The sequence below is a fragment of the Apteryx rowi genome, unplaced genomic scaffold (assembly GCF_003343035.1).
Source record: "Apteryx rowi isolate R43461 unplaced genomic scaffold, aptRow1 scaffold_63, whole genome shotgun sequence".
Lineage (NCBI taxonomy): Eukaryota > Metazoa > Chordata > Aves > Apterygiformes > Apterygidae > Apteryx > Apteryx rowi.
Window position 1 is genome coordinate 270,981 of NW_020450905.1, and position 17,124 is coordinate 288,104.

At 38.5% G+C, this 17,124-nt stretch overlaps 1 protein-coding gene across 1 annotated transcript in view; it reads left to right on the forward strand.

Moving 5' to 3' along the window:
- CCSER1 (coiled-coil serine rich protein 1) overlaps window positions 1–17,124 on the forward strand; it is a 647,497-nt gene that overhangs the window by 57,572 nt on the left and 572,801 nt on the right. Inside the window, exon 3 of the mRNA XM_026084203.1 lies at window positions 833–926. Coding sequence (XP_025939988.1) covers window positions 833–926 — 94 coding nt within the window. The remainder of the gene's footprint in view (window positions 1–832; window positions 927–17,124) is intronic.

Sequence of the window (17,124 nt, forward strand, 5' to 3'; positions counted from 1 at the left end):
CCTACGCAGTGGTTTTGCTATGCTTGGAATTGGCAGAGTAACGATGTCTGCCTGAGGTGTAACTTAGTCATTTTACCTTCTGAGAAACTAATTCTGTAGAGGAAAGCTTAGTGCAAAGGTTACTCTTTCACTGTCTTTTGAATGTAGTCACCAACCCCTTTTTGCTTGCAAAGGATGTATTGTATAAACCCCACTTACCTCTTTGTAGTTGAAACTTAGAAAATAAAATGAAGAATAAAAAGGGAATGGAGAACTGGGCAGCTACATCTCATGTTTCAAGCTTTTTTCTCTGACAGCGTAATAAGCCTTTACACCCACCTTAATTCATGAATTGATTCTTTTTGCCTGCATTTGTTGTATATCCTAAATTTGTGTTTCTTTATACCTTGGATAAATAGAACAGTAATTCTCTCTTCAGAGAGTATTAGTAAGGGCATACAGTGCTTAGAAATAAAAATTTAGTGGAAAACAAGTACTGATAATTCTGTTACATTAAATTTTTTTTATGCATTATAATAAGGTATGATTAAACTTACAAAGATATAAATTATCATTGAAGTTGAATGGTATACAAAATTGGAATTATATGGACGGCATTATTTCTAGCTCTGTTTTTTAGTTAAGTATTCAAGGTCCTTTTAGTACCAGAGAATAGTAACAAATACATTTCTCCTTGGACAGTTCATAAATTTTCCCACTGGTCCAAAGTTAATAGAAAAATTTCCCATACTTACTCTTCAAACTGATTTCCCAGATCTGATTCCTCGTTATATTGTGCAGAAGAGTTTGGTTACCCATCTGTCTAAATGCTTATTTTTGTTTTTTATATCAGGATGTCTTGAATAACTTGGGTTCTTGCGAGCTGGATGAAGATGACCTAATGCTTGATTTGGAGTTCCTAGAAGAACATCATCGTCGTCGTTCTGGTAAGTCAGACAAATGCTGGATATCTTCAGCTAGGTGTTATATTTTAAGAAATACAAAGGAAATGTGTTCAGTACAATTTCTTGGAAATAGCAAAGTTCTGTTACGAAGGGAAGAGCAGTATGCATCTTGTAGCATGATAGTTCTAAATGCCTTTGACATTTGACAAAGAGATACTCTATAGACTGCATTTGCCAATCTGTTGCTTATCACTGTTTGAGATGCTGCCTTTGCTGAGGATCTGGCCCTTTTCCCATGGAACACTTCATACGGTCCATTATCAGATGGAAGTGATTTTTGCTGATACAGAAGATTTCCAATTACGCAGCCACAAGAACAGACCTATTTGGTATTCTAGGTACTTAAAATGACTGCTGCCTCCTAGGCAGTTACCAAAAAGACTGTTGCTGATATAATTATGATCCTGTTTTGTGTGTGCCAGACCAGCATGCTTCAAATATAAGAAGCTTTGACTTGAGACTTGAGTATAACTTGATCCTTTCTTTCACAGTTGGTTAAAGCACTGTTACACTTTGAGTTAACTAGAATTGCACTGATTAATAGCAAAACCCAAGGTCAACTCAAGGTGTATTCAGAACAATTTTATAATAAGCAAGGTTTTGGTATGAAGTGTCAAAAGAAACAAGGTCTTGGTATGTGGTGTCACCTGCGGCAGGAAATTTTGTGTTCCTTTTACTGTGATGTGGAATGATGTAGTACATAAACAGGAAGAGTCCTACTAATTCCAAAGGATTCAGAAAGACTTAAAATTCATGTGAGTTTTGGATTTGATCACAGAGAGTGCTCTGTGTTCGTATTCTGTTGTGATACACTGTTGTGACATTGGTATGTTTATAGGGGGGAATTATTCTGAACCTCTCTTTGGCCTGCTGTTTTCTGACACTGGTTTCTCCATCCACACGTGTAGGTACCTGTAGGCCATATTCTCAGAGACTCATGGGTGTGTGTGTGTGTGATGCGGGGGGTTGGGGGGGGTTATTACAGATGTGCCTGCAGCCATATGCAAACTTCAGTTCTGGTCCCTGCTTTGCTACAAATTTAGCAATGGCTGCAGCTCAGCTGGTTGAATTTTGCTCCAGTTTCAGTTGTTCTCTGTATGATAGTTTCTATAAAGTTTGTATTTTATCATTGTATTGTGCTTTTAAAACCTGTCTGCGTATCTGCTTTTAGGACAAAAAGTTTGACCTACTGCTCCCTGGTAGTTGGTAGAAGGCAGAGTAACCAGTGGAAATGCAGGGCTGTGGCAGCAAAGTGACCATAGCTTCCAAAGTTACTGAGAGATAGATGTTGGAGGATGAATCAAATTAACTGCCCAGAAAAGTGCCCTTTCTACCCAATGCTGAAAATGGTACTAACTGTTTACAGGAAAACAACTCATGGGTGTAGAAACACGGGTCAAAAAAATCCCAAACAAGCCTTACTTTTTATGAGAAATCGTAATTTTAGACTCATTCATTCCCTGGACATTTTGGAAATGGATTCACTGGCAGAACCATTTTCCATAAATAAACTTTCCTAACATTTTGTACTTTGCCTCACCTGTGTTTTCTCCTTTTCTGTTTATAAAGCATTGAATTAACAGTGATAGAAAATTTATGTCCCGCATATTATTATAAAGGTTTAATAGCAGCTTCTGGAACAGTTAAGATCCTAACGCGTAAACGACAATACACTTAATGGAAAATAATTAAGATGGAGGTGTGATATGGTACATAATCCTTCTTGGCTTATTATCCAGAGCAGATAAAAGGCTTTTAAAACAGAAATATCTAAGAAATATCTACACTGCAATTTGAAGAATGATGACGATTTGTATTTTGAGTGCTAATGTAGAGGCCCACAGTACAGTATATGCATCATCTTTAAACACAAAGGTGTTCCTTTTATTAATATTTGCTCTGTGTAATTTTTTTGGTTCATGGTTGCTGTTAGCTGCAGAAAATACAGAATCTGCTTTTTTGTTGCTATTGTTATTAGAATAAAGAGTTGAAAGGACAGATCCACAGTATAAGTTGGTAGAATTTCACCAATTTAAGCTGATGTCTTTGTTTATACTGTCTTAGGATCTGGTACAAAATGGTTAGACTTGGTTGCTTAAAAGTCATCATCTTAATCCATTTTTAGATATTGAAATAAAAAAGCTTGATTTCTAGAGATTTTTGGCACTCGAAGTACATAAAACCCTAAAATTAGACACCTACGTCTAAATATCTTTGACAGGTTGCTATTTTGATTGCTATATTATAGTGTGGCCCATTTTCAGGATTAATGCTTTTCAAACAAAATTCTTTTTAGTAATTTCAAATCAATCCATTCTTTTTGTTTTGATTTTGGGGGCTTGTTTTTTTCCCCAAAGGCTATTCCATTCCTATTTAATTAGCATTCTTCTGACCTACTGCAGTTTGAAAACATAAAATATTATTGATGCAATTTTTTATAAGCAGCTGAACACAGAAGTGATCAAGCGCTCACATGCAAGATATACAACTAGTTTAATGCAGAGCTTTAAACTTTTATAAGCCCATCAGAATGGAAGCAATCGTATTTCTGGGCATACACCTATCAGCTCTTGCAGATAATTGGGACGCAGCATACTTTTAAAACATCTTTAATCTTGCATCCTTTATAAACAAGAAGATGATAGCTATCGCACTGAAGATGAACCAGTACTGTTATGCCAGAATTTGTTATTCTGATGGAGATTATATAAACCAAAGGGGCTATTTTAATTCTTTTAGTATGTGACCTGCCTGAAAACAAGATTACATCAAGTAATTTGCTAGCTGTTGATTTTTTTTTTTTTTTAGATTTCTTTTAAAAAGCCCTTTAGGACAATGGACTTGATCTTTTATACATGGCTGGCTTTACCAAAATCAGCCAAGACAAGCCTGGACAAACGAAGGTGTGTACTCTGATTTCCCTCCCTCCCGCCCTCCCAACGATTAGTCAGCCTCGTCTTCCCCGTTGGTACCTACTGCCCGTTGTACACAGGTCTTAGCCCTGAGTTATGTAAGGTTTGCGTATTTGAACAGTTTTGTAGCGGTATTCATTTACATTTTTAATAAGTTCCTTAAGTTCCTCTGATACTACAGAGGGGTCTGTATATGTGACATTTGCATGTGTATTGCACTGAAGTCAGCTGGGAATTAATGCGTACGCTTCCAGGTCTGTTATCAAAATGAGGGTGTTGATGAGCATCAGAATATGATATGAAGATGTTTTTTGCATGGAAATCTTAAAATGGTCCCCTTCTAGACATTAAACATACCGACATTACTATGACATTTGTAGTGCAATTAAAATCCTGTTGATGTTTTACATACTGATTCTAATTATAGCTTCTTCTTTTTTTTTTTTTTTTTTGATTAAGATCATCAGTCCTGGAGCCATATTACAATTCACTTATGCTGCATTACTGCACTTTGGCTTCTTATAAGGAATTCTGTGGGGAATTACTTTAATGGGAAATGTTCCAAGGAAAGTTCAATTCAATAATTTAATAAATACATAAACTATGAAGCGGTGTAATTGCAAAAGAATTCAGTTCTTAGATTCTTACTGAGGGACAACTAATGAATCAAGCAAGTTCTTAGTCTTCAAGTTCCTAAGAAAATCTCTAAAATGACAAATTACAGGGAAACAAGGAGTAATATGACACCTTTGACTTGAATGTCAATAAACGCTCCTTGGTCAGGAGGCGGCATGCAGCAAGCTGTGACGTTGGAGCATGGCCCTTCTCGAGGGCACTGCCACGATGAATAAGTGCAGTGGATGCGCTGGCTAATGGTAAACTGAGAAAATTTCTTAACTGCTATTAGCAGCTTCAGATTTTAAGAAACTTCATCAGTTAAGGCCAGATTTACAATAGCCTCAACTTTTATCTGATGATGTTGAAAAGTACAGTATTTGTTAGGGTGAGGATATGTCTTTTTGAATTTCTACTGAAGCTGACAATAACTTGATAATTAAACAAAATAATTATGATACTTTGGTCTACCGTAATTTTAGGGACTGTTTATGAGTAGAAAATCAGAGAGTGTTGGAAGGATTTCTGGGAGAAGTGTGGTTATTAAGGAGAGAATGTTAAAATAGGAGCTAAGAGACAACTGGCAGACAAGGGGAGGTCGTTCCAAAATACAGAACTGTTTCTTAATTAAAATACAGAACTAGAGAGGAGAAAAAGAGACAAAGATCTCCTGGATCTTGTGTTGTTTGTGTGGTTTTTTTTTTTTTTTTTTTTTTACCCCAACTGATTTTTCCCTTGTGTCCTTGTTCCGTCCTCTCAGCTTTTCCCTAATGGTGCTGGTTGCCCTCCAGCTGCATCCCCATGAAATGGAGTTCCTGCAAAAAGGCACTATGAAATGTGATGAATACTAGAAATACAAGTATTTCCCTAACTTTTTCTCTTCCTTCTTCTTTGTCAAACTGTGGAAAGAGAATACCCATAATTCAGATGGAGAGTTTATTTTGGTACAGTACAGTACCTTAAAATATAGGTGCTTCCACTGCAGATCTGTCATACAGGCAAAAAAAAAAAAAAATCTTAAAAAAATCTTATGTTTTTATTATGTAACCATATAATTAATGAGGAGATCCCTGCAAATCTGGTACAGATACTGTGACTTTAGATGTAGATTTCCATGTCCGAATAGACTGAACATGGCTTTAAAAGTCTGGAATCCTTCATTTCTGATCCTTTCTCTGTTAGTGAGTTTGCTGTGTTAATTTACTATTTTTGCTTCTGTTTTTTGTAGAGAATGTAAGACAGACATTTATTGTTCCACCTAATACAATTGCTTTGAAATTTAATGAAATAATATTTATATAGTAGTTGGGGAGTGGAGAATAATGCTGCATACAAATACTAAATATTAATCAGCTTGATTTGCTTAGTTTTTTACATACTGTTCTTAAGCTGAAATGTTTAAAACTAGGCATAATATGACAAACAAGATGAGCCTTGAGGGTGTCTTTTTATTACTTGAAGTAAATTAGACCTTTAAAATATGCTACAGCGTTGATTTCCTGTTGTAAAATAATGAAGTTAGTCGTTTGTATAGCAGGAAACCATTGACTGTTTATAGGAAGTGACAGCAGTAATTTAGCCTTACTCATTTTCATTTTCCCCAGTGAAACATGGCTTATTTGATTCCAAGTATTGATTACTCAAATATGTAATGAAGACCTTTATCTTGAGTGATGTAAGCAGTGGAGAATTTATTAAAGCAGTACATGTTAATATGGATGATATTTGTTTTTATATGTTTAGCTTTGTTTTTTTAACTATGACTACAGCCAATGCCTTTTCTGTAAGTTCACAAAGCCATAGCTATCCAAAGTATTTTGTAATTTCTTAACTATTTGCTGTCAGTGTCATAAAACTACTACCACAGACCCTGTTTTCACGAAGATGTGTGTGTGCCTGAGATGTGTACTAAGTGGTCTCGCTGAAATGCCTACTGGTAGGAGTGCTTGCTGTATACGATATTAAGCACATCTGTGTGTCTTCCCAACATCGGGATCCAAACTAGACAGCGACTGTTCAAGAGTGCAGCATGGACTAGCTGGGTACCCAGACTGTCCTGCTGCATCCATCATATTATTACCTGAATGCCTGCTGAATAGGTTTGAATAATGTAGTTTGCTATAATTTTTGGAAGAGATTTGTCTTTAGCCATTTCAGATCTAATATCTCAGCCTCATCTGTAAAGCAGTGATCCAACAAACGCGTAAAGCATAGTTATTTCATCCAGTGTGTTTCGGAAATGAAATTGTCTCACTTCCCAGAAAAAAATGAATTAGATTTGAAATATGAAAATGTACTTTAGTATTAGTCTAAACATTTTTCAACTCTTAAAAAATAAAGAGTTTCAGAGGTAGGTCACGTTTTGCACTCGCATTCAAACCTGACTTAAGCCCATTTCTGTGTTAGAAGCTTTTAAAGTGCGTGTTTAATTTTATGTCTGTGGCAATACATGCTTTGTTGCTTGCTTGAGTGATAATGTTTTCCAGGCTCCAGGTTTATGGATGTGAAAGAGTATAGCTGACTTGACAAAATGAATTTCAAAATGGTGGAAGTGGATATTCTGTGCCCTATATAGTATTTTGCTTTCTTTATAAGTGGATATTCAGAAAGAAGGGCATGTTCTTTGTGTAGTTTTATGTTAATGTAATGAAAGGAACAAGCAGGTGAATTTCTGATGTAGTAATATCACTTTTACAGCACCTGTTCCTGTGTAACTATAAAATCAAAAAAAGAATTATTGAGTAAGTATTTTTTATGTTTAAAGTGTAATGGTGTGGTATGTTTTCTGTCTAGCACTGGAAATAATGAGCAGGGAGAGTAAAATGTCAATGAAGAGATGAGAAGCCACGGGTTATCTTTCTGTCACATGTTCCTACTAGATTTTCTTGTTTTAATAAACAGGTCATTGGGAAATTAGCAGAAAACTGAATGAGTTTTGCAAACTTCCTAGTGTGAGGTAGAAACAGAGTCTGGGGTTTTGATATGGCTGCACGACTTAATTATATTGATTTTAGATGTCAAATTACAATCACCATACCAAACTGCAATCTTTTAGCAATCCAATTACATCAGTAAGTAGCAGCCTGACTGGCAAAACTGCAGTGCCCTTGTTGTTTCTTAGGAAGTAAGAGTCAGAAATTTTTACTTCACTTCTGTTGCATCCAGCTAGCCTGCAGGCCAGTCGCCGTCGGTACGCGGCCAGCTAAAGCGCTGGTGTAACGGCCCGGCCTGGTGATGCCAGTGCAGACGCGGTTCAGCGGGGCCGGCGGCGGCAGCTTAGCCTCGCCGAGGGCTTCGCCCGGCCCTCGGGAGGGACGGAGCGCTTGGGCGCTTGGGCTCCGGGGCCGGCCCGCAGCCCAGCCAAGGGCAGCTCGCGTYGAAAGCCGAGAGCAGCGTCGCCCCTTCGGCACGGGAGCGGCTGGGCAGCCTGCGCGTGCTGCCGCCCGGCCGGGCCTGGGAGGCAGCGCCGAAAGAAGCTCTGGCACTAAGGCAACCTGCGTCTCCGTAGCTCTTGTCTCATTTTGGCAGACAGTAACGCCAGCCCAAAAGCTCAAAATGGGCAAATACCGCTTGTTGGGCATTTTCTGRTATTTCTAGCAAAGCAGACCTGGTTTCCCAAGGCATCTCTGAGTGCCTACCAAAGCGCCCATGAAGTGTTTTCTTGTCAGTTCAAGGAAAGCAGATTTTGCAGTTTTTTTAWTTTGCTTTTAAATAGAGAGTAGGAAAAAAAATCATACATTTATATTTCTGTCAGCCAACTGGTGAGAATTAAGACAAGCGATAATAATGGTGGTAATTTGAATGTAATAGTTGATTAATGAATGTCTTACTGGCAACAGCTTATGTCTCTGTGTACAAAAGCAGTGGCATGTTTTGGTTTTTGTTGGAGCTGGGTACCAAACGCCTCCATAGAGGTCTTCCAAAAATTGCATCATCCCCAAATGCCACCTTTGAGAGATTTATGTGGTAAATATCAGGTTAAACTAGGGCAGCATCATTTCAGTTTTCTGCTTGAAATTCCTGTATAYAATAACATTTGATTACAGGTTTTGAACAAAATAAAAATTTTACGGTAAAGTAACAACCCTGTGCATCTCTGCTGAAAAGGAGCTGCAGGGATTATTTCGATCAGCAGCATCTTGGGTTGTGGCTGGAGATTTTAGGCAATGCAATAATGCAGAAAATAAGCAGCCCTAATAACRAATGTGACAAAAACTAATGCATGCTTCATTCGTTATATAGCCTAGTAAAGATTAGRAAAGAAAAAATATAAAAATTAGTTCTTGTTAGTTTTCAATTCTGTGAGGAAAAAGACTCACTGAATCAATGCCTGCTCTTCTTGTATGAAACTGTTTTAAAGGGAGAGCAGCACGAGCCAGAGCTCAGAGCAGACTGGTTTCACATTTAAAACCCGAYGATTTAACTTTTTCTTTAGTGAAAGAATAGACAGCATTTGTTTGGAAGTATAGTGTGTTGTGTGCTGTTATTTGTGTAATACACTAGTTTCTCCATAGCTAGAAAACATAGAAACAGAGGGATTTTTGTCTTTCCAGAACAACCTTTTCCACCAAGCTATGCATTTTCCCCTGAAGCATTATACAGTAAATCTGACATAATAATGGAGTAACTGAAGGTCTCCAGTGAATAAAATAAAAGTTGTCGTCTTCCAAACTCTTTTAAACCATGATCTACAACTTCTGAAAGAGCACCAGGCACATAGGAATGGGATATTTGTGGGCTTTGCACTGAAAGAATAGGTAGCATTATCAACTGAAAACAGCATAGTTGTGTTAGTCAAAAATAATCATTGCATGCTTGTGGCTAGACATATTAGGAATCTTAAAGCAGAAGTTGTTGAAAGCAAGGAGAAAAAGAAAAAAGCCCTACAGAAGAAGTTAATACTGTATTAAATTGGAATGAAACTAAATAGAAATAATAGTCTAATATAAGGTTAGTTCTCCAGTATCCTGGAGCACCCTGGTCTGTATTCTGGAAAAGAAGTAATTAATTGAGTTCTGTTTTGCTATTTATATAAATGAATAGTGTAATCTAATTCCGATTTTAATTGAGGAAAAAATCATAACACAAAAGTGCTACCAATTTAACATTATCCGAAAGGCTATTTCTCAGGCTATTTCACCTGAGAAGCTGAGTTACAAAAGAGCCTAGTGCATGAACTGCAAGAGGCATGGAGACATGAGCTTCTAGCTGTGCTTCCCTCAGGACACATTTAAAACATGTCTGAGATATTACAGATAATTTGGCTATGCTGAGCTTTCTCAGTGAATCAAGGAAGATACTCAGTTTCTTGAGCAAATAGTATGTTTAGTGCTCTTTTTTTGTGTGAAGAGGAGGGAGGGACTGATGTTTTCAAATGGTGGGTGTAAGTTTGGTTCCTTTCTAGCTGACTTGAATTTCATTATTGATATGCACTTTTAAATCCTATTCACTTAAATGGGGCAGTTAGAAGATCAGCATCACAGAAAATCACACCAGTAATTTAGATGCCAAGAGCTTTCTGCTTCATAAATAGTCAAGAAGGGCAAAAGAGCACAGTCTTGAACTCCAGGGTCATGGGAGAGTACTTGGAGTGAGCTGCATTTGTGTACTTATCGGGGAGCAATTAGAATTGGAGCCTGTATCTCCGTTTCCTGCCCTTTCATAATTACAGTGTGACATTTAGTTACAAATCCTTATTCAAACTGGTACGCTCAGCCTTCCTTTACTGAAAGAACCAGGGCAGTAATTAAATTGGGCATATGGCCTTCCATCAGTCCTTTGCTTTTTATACATACCCTGAGATGATACATCATCTTTAATGATATCTGCAGCCAGAAAATAAATGCAAGAACAAACATTAAGACAAATCAAAACATATCCTCTAATTTAAAGTAATTTGACATTTTTAGATGACCGAGTTTGAATAGTGTGCCAAATGCTGCTTTTCTCTCTGTCCTGCTTAGTGGGTTTACAAAAAACTGGAACGACAGTGTTACTTAGTTTTTCATGAGTCCAACCAAAAGGCTTAGGGACTAAGCATAACAATCACAGAATCACAGAATGGCTGAGGTTGGAAGGGACCTCTGGAATGGTCTAGTCCAACCCCCCTGCTCAAGCAGGGTCACCTAGAGCACGTCGCACAGGATTGCGTCCAGGCGGGTTTTGAATATCTCCAGAGAAGGAGACTCCACAACCTCTCTGGGCAACCTCTTCCAGTGCTCTGTCACCCTCACAGTGAAGAAGTTTTTCCTCATGTTCAGATGGAAGCGTCTGTGTTTCAGTTTGTGCCCGTTGCCTCGCGTCCTGTCGCTGGGCACCACTGAAAAGAGTCTGGCTCCATCCTCTTGACACCCTCCCTTYAGATACTTGTACATGTAAACAATTAATAACAATTAATAATTAATAACAATTAGGAGTCACGGTTATTCTCCAGAACAGACATAACTCAGTTCATGTCAAAACAACTGTACCTTCCACACAACTTCCACAACTATGCTACTTTAGATCAGATTAAAATTGTGTGCCTAGAAAGTGTGCTTTAGTGACATTTTGAAATATTTTTGTTTCTTGGATCTCTGTATCWCCACTCTTAGGTAAAGGAAGGAAGGATAAGGTAAAGGTTACAAGAGGAGTCTAGCTCTCCTGGGTTGAGCTGGCTTCTTTGATACAATTTCCTGTGTTGCCTTGGGCTAGTCRCTTAATTTACATGTAACATGTAGAAAGTGGCACTTCCATTTTCACAAGGATTTGGCATTAAAGTTTAACGACTCTCAGATACTGTTGGGATGGAGCTACATTAATATCTAGAGTTMTTATAATCTTTAGAGAGCCCTTATGTTATATTTTGTGCCTATTCCTATTTCATTCCAGAAAGTGATCTAGACACTACCATTGCTGGTGCTGCAGCGTTTGCTACTGTTACTACTGCTGTTACTTTTGTCTGTCTTTCTCCTGAAAAAATGCCAACCCCTCCCCGACAAATTTATCACAGGAAGAAAAAAGTTCTGCAAGAGCCTATCACAATCATCAGCTAGAGTCTGGACTTAAATAAATGACTTTTTAAACCTTTCCAAAGTTGAATCTACCATACATCATTATTGAAAGATTGGGTCAGATCTTTTGTGGTGTTTGAAAATATTATTTGCCTTTATTGTTGAATCTTTTGTGACTGARTCTCTTGTGATGTGAGAGCTTGTTGTCCCCTCTTTTTCCCTGCGAGGAATCTGACAAATACTTAACATTGCTTGGGTTTTGTCGATTTTTCTTTCTGTTATTACTTCCAACTTTTTTTGAGGAGGAAGGAATTCACAAGTAAGGGCCRTGCAGGGAAAAAAGTTGAAATCCGCTGCAGCCTTGTTTCAGCTGTAGGAAGTGGGTCAATAGGGAAAGAAGGCTCTGGAGGTAGACTGGTGGAAGAGGAGCTTTGTAAGAAGGGTTTTGGCCTCTAGGAGACTCCCAAAAGAAGTGCATGCTTTCGCACTTGTGTAGCTTAGCTACATTTGTGTAGTGTGTTGTAAGGAGGAAATCATACACCTGTCTTTGCCAGAGAAGCAATCTGGGATTAAGCCTGAAAGGTGAGTGTGAAGAAATTTTCTCTTTTTCACCTTCAGTACTTATGTTAGGATTGTTCAGTCTGGCCCATAATGAAAAATGCCAGGCTATCTCTTTCTCACTTGCCTGTTTTTGAAACTCTTCCACAAAACCCTGGCTATAGGGAACAGCCTTAAAATGAAAGTTTGTCAGAGCATCTCCTTGCCTCTGCTCCAGCCTCGTCTGAAAAAGACAATCCAGGCATTAAGTGTACCGAGGATGACAGCAGTACTAGTCATTCTTGTTGAACGGATTTTTTTTCCCTGTTTCCTTAATGCTGTAACATTTTTAGGATAGAGAKTCTATTTCCAGTTAAAATTTAAAGGAAACTACAGTTGCAATTCAAAATATTTAGAAAGTGCTTCTGAGAAGTAGCACCAAGTGCTCTATTGCAGCATGGAGGACATGTATGCTGAGGAATCTGCGAGAGGCAAGGTACGCCCACATTTATATTACAGTGAATCTACGGGTAGCCATCTCATTTCCCCTTTTTTCACAGAACTAACCATATATCAGCTTGATAGTTAAAAAGTAGTTGATCCAAGCGTTTGTCTGTGAAAAGTTGATTGCTGGTGTACGTTTTTCCCCTTCCAAATACATAGCCTGACGAATGGGTAACTTGAGAACGCTTGGATTCTTGCTCCATGAAAAGTGTTTCTCTTTCACCATGAACGGTGGTGAAAATGAAATTTTCAGGCCTGCACAAAAATGAAAAATAACCATATTCCTGTAGGCAATGCATTGTGTGATGAGGAAAAGACTCTGCAGTTAGTTGTGGTGAGACATATGGTATTAAGACCACTTAATAAGATGCAAATAAAAATGAATGAATTGTTAGGCAGTTGCCAGGGCAGAGGGTTGTGTTGGCATATGCTACTGTGTGTATGTGCTTCAGCTAGCGGAACACAGTTGAGGGAATAGAGAAACCAAAGGCATTTCTTTGAGGGCTTTCAGTTTGTAGTTCAGGTTTTATATGCTTTAATTCCTCAAATAATTCAAAATCTTCAAAACCACACTTTTCAAAACTGGTGACAGGTTTTGTATTGCCACACGGGAGCTGCTGAATCTGCAAGGGCGAGAAACAGAGCAGAAGTGCTCGTAAATGAATGTGGTGCTTTCTGGTTGCAGCATGGGTAATGTGCTCCTCTCCTTCTTGCCTCCTGCTCTGCGTATTTCCAGCCCGGCAAACACAGCTCGTGGGTGTGGGTGTTTTTTCTTAACAAATAAGAATTAAGCTGATATCTTTCCAAAGGTTAAGGGAACCACAGAGGCATTAGGACCTGAAAAACCAAGATGAAAAAAATGAGTTGGTGATAAACTTCTCTTTATTATGATTGTGATTTTGCTGACTGTCAAAAGGCCAGGCAGCATGACTAACCTGTTGAATGTCTTCCTGACTTCCTTTTTTTTTTAATCACGTTTTTCTTTGTGAAAGTGATTTAGTTTAAAAATACATTTGGTGGTTGAAAAGCAAGCAGTAGATAAAATGAAAGTACAGCTGTGCTGTAATATTTTTATTCTTGTGCTCTTCCCCCAAACTGCTGATTTCACAGAAAATAGTTTTGACAAGCCTCTATTTCTACTACATTTTGCCCGTGAATAAAAGATGGAATGACTATTTCTAAGGCTTCATTTCATTGCTTCCTTCCCTACTGGCTCCTTAACTTGTTTGTTCAGCTTCACTGGGAGTTTTTTGCAGGATCGGGGCATTTGGGAAGAGGTGTTCTTTAGCTTCTAAAAGTAACATCACTGACAACATGTGTTCGTTATTAATTACCTATTTAAACCAGAGTGACATAGATGCCATGTTACTTAACCATGGTATCGCCAGCATACGCTAGATGAAATGCAGAGTTCCAGGTTCTGAGCCGCGGCAGCCTGAGCCCGCAGGCTGCACGTTGTGTAGAGGTGTGCGGAGTTACTCGCCTGGAGAAAGTGGTGGTCGCACCCGCGTGCGCCTGAGAGCGCCGGCTTCTCGCTGTGGGTGCTGCCAGGCTTCCCATGCCGTCAGAAGTGCCCCTCTGGTGTGCCCCTCCTTTCGGGAGAGGGACCGAGGAGCCGAGCGCGTTCCTCAGCGCGGGGCGCTGCGGGAGGCAGGCAGCGCTGCCGGCAGCAGTTAGCCATGCTGGGGGCACGCTCGCCTGCCGCTTTGTGCGCCGCTCCCTCTGCTCCCCGCAGCAAATGCCCGGTACGGGTAAGAACCGAGGGGGAGCTGCGGGAGATGGTGCATCTGCTCTCACAGTACTCTGTGCTCTGGTGTAACCTGCAAGAAGAGCTCCTGAGGCTTCTCCTCCTGGCGTCCTGGAATAATAAGCCCTGAGGARCCAGTGCTGTGGCAGCTGTACGAAGGGCGGCGAGAGAGCACTACGAGGCCGGAGGAGCTGGCAGAAATGGCTGTACCTTCTTCCAGCAAAAGCATTGGTTTTTCACAGGTTCTATAACTGTAGATAGAAGAAGACACTTTCTTTAGGTCACATAACATTCATTTTAAGGTGTGTGTGGGGGGGGCTCTACTTCATATTTAGCATGTCTTACCTCTCATTTCCTAACCAGCTTTCTGTGCTTTCCTAGACTATGCAGGAGTCTCTGCATCTTAGATGTTGTTTGGATTTATTATTATTACAGCTCTAGCCTACAAGATGAATTATTTATTTTGCAGGTTCAATTTGTCATACGGATGTCATGCAAAAATTTTACTTGTTCCTCTGTAGCTCTTCTCTTGACCTATTTCCATTTGCTTTCTATTAAAAAAAAAACAACGTTGGATTCTTTTYGCTTTACGTTCTTGCCCAAGTGGCAATTTGAGGTATGATGCAAACTGCATGGATCTTTCCAACTTCAGATTAGTTCTTGATTTCAGATAACAGCATATTCATTAAGTATTATATTTTGAAGCTATAGGCCAAAGATAAGTCTTGTTTGCATCCATGCTTAGAAGTCTACACAACTGACAAATTAATAAAGATCACCAAATTTTTGTATTCAGATATAATAATGGAGAACCCCATCTCCTAGTAGACTATTTTGTTTCTTTTATTGTAGAATCCAATCACCATGATTCTTTATTTAATAATGCTAGCTGTAGTTTTAAATTGTAGGTTAGGCATTCTGGAGTTGGCAGAATTCCTTGGAGATCAACCTACTTGCTAATTATGTGTGGGGATGATTTGTCCCTTTATTTATTGCTACAAAATATATTTGAAATTCTGATAGCAGTATTTAGGTCACTGTACTTACTGTTCTATTCATATTCCTCTCTCATCAAGGATGATTCAGCATGTTTTGTATTTACCACTTATCCCTTTGATTTTTTTTTTTTTAAGTTCCTTATGGATTCAGAGCTCTTCTATGTCGTTATTCATTTAGTATATATGCATGTTGTTAACCTCTTCACTAGTTTTTTGGGAGGAAAATGTTACTATGTATCACAGAGTACTCAGAAAAAAGACATCTTTTCCTCAGGAAACCGAGAGGCACTGTTCTGTCCTTCAAGAATTTGCTGTGAAAGCTTCTCAGTGGGGCATTAAGCATTTACGTAGCCTAAGGCACATCAGCATCCCCACTGAAGTCAGTGGGATCATACACGTTAGATTTAAGCTTATTCATAAGTGACCTTGGTCCTAGTAATTTGGRCTTTGATCCTATAGTGCCTCCTGTGAGACCAAATTTTATAGCTATTCAGTTGCCATCATTTGTTTTTAATATACTTAGCTGCAGCTAAAACTATGTGCGAGTGCAATATTGATAGCGGATACGGTAGAAGACAAAACTGTGTAGCCTGGTTGAGGAAATGGTATAGTCACAGACAGATAATGCATGGATTAATTTCTTCAGAATATTGGTACTAGTTGCAGCATAGTTTAAGTGAACAAAAGGTCACATTATTAAAAGGTTAATGATTAAGTTCCCCCAGATAAACATAGGGATGCAGTCCAGCTGTTTCATTTCATGTAGTTGATAGGCATGGAGGCAAAAGAAAAAGATCTGAAGATACTACARAATTATTGTTTATATTGCAAGGAAAATTAAAGTTGGTAGCAAAGTGCAGTATGTTTATTTATGTTAAAATGTTAATATATTTTCAAGAACAAATTCCTGCAGGAGGCACTCCTCTCCGGTGAGACTTAGTTCATACAAGCCTCTATCTTCTCAAAGTGATGAGAGGAATTATTCCTGTTTCATTCTTAATCATCCAACCAGTGTAGAAGTTGGTAATATGAAGACTTTACTCCTATTTTTCTTTAAACAGCTTCCTTCATCGCTACCATTTTTCTACACTAAGTAGTTGGAGGAGAGCTTGAATTCAATTATGTAAAAGAACAAATGAACAAAAACTTATTCAAGGTTTGTTTAAATTAGGTTCATTTAAAGTCTCAGCATGCCTTTTAACCCACTAGACTCCTTTTTAAGAAGTGATGAGAGATGGGTTCTTCAATAAAGTAGAAACTTTTGCAAATAAGATCCCTGGCTATGTGTCTCCTTAAACAATTCATTTTGTTTATCTTCCATGAATATAATGTCTAAATATTCTGTGTTAACAGAAGATATTGTYAGGCCTTAAGTCAATTATTTCTGTAGTCATCTCCATTGAAATTGCTTCTAGTTAGCCTAGGAAGTACTACAGTCTAGTTGACTTATTAACTGAAGCTTTGTCCTTCATGGAAGTCTCAGTCACATAGGTGGTCTCCTACATACCCAGTAAGGCTGAACAGGAGATTCCTAACGAGGATATTTGATTTTTGTCCTCAACCAATGACCGTGGTTTCACAGTTCTGTTGCTGAATTTCGTATCCTGGCCCTTATTTTTCCATACATGTTCTAGATAAGTGCCTAAAACTATGTTCGTATTTTCTTCTCMTTTGCCCACATTTTTAAATGATTTTTTGAGCACCAGATTTTTACAAGATTTTCCATCTCTTATGTGACCTGTGTGAACATCTAGAATACTTTCACTAGGAGAAACAAGTCAAGACTCCAGTGAAAGACTTAATTTAATTTATTTTGAAAGAGCTTGTGTTGTAGGATCAAATCACAATTTCTGTAAAAGCAGTTCTGTCTCAGCA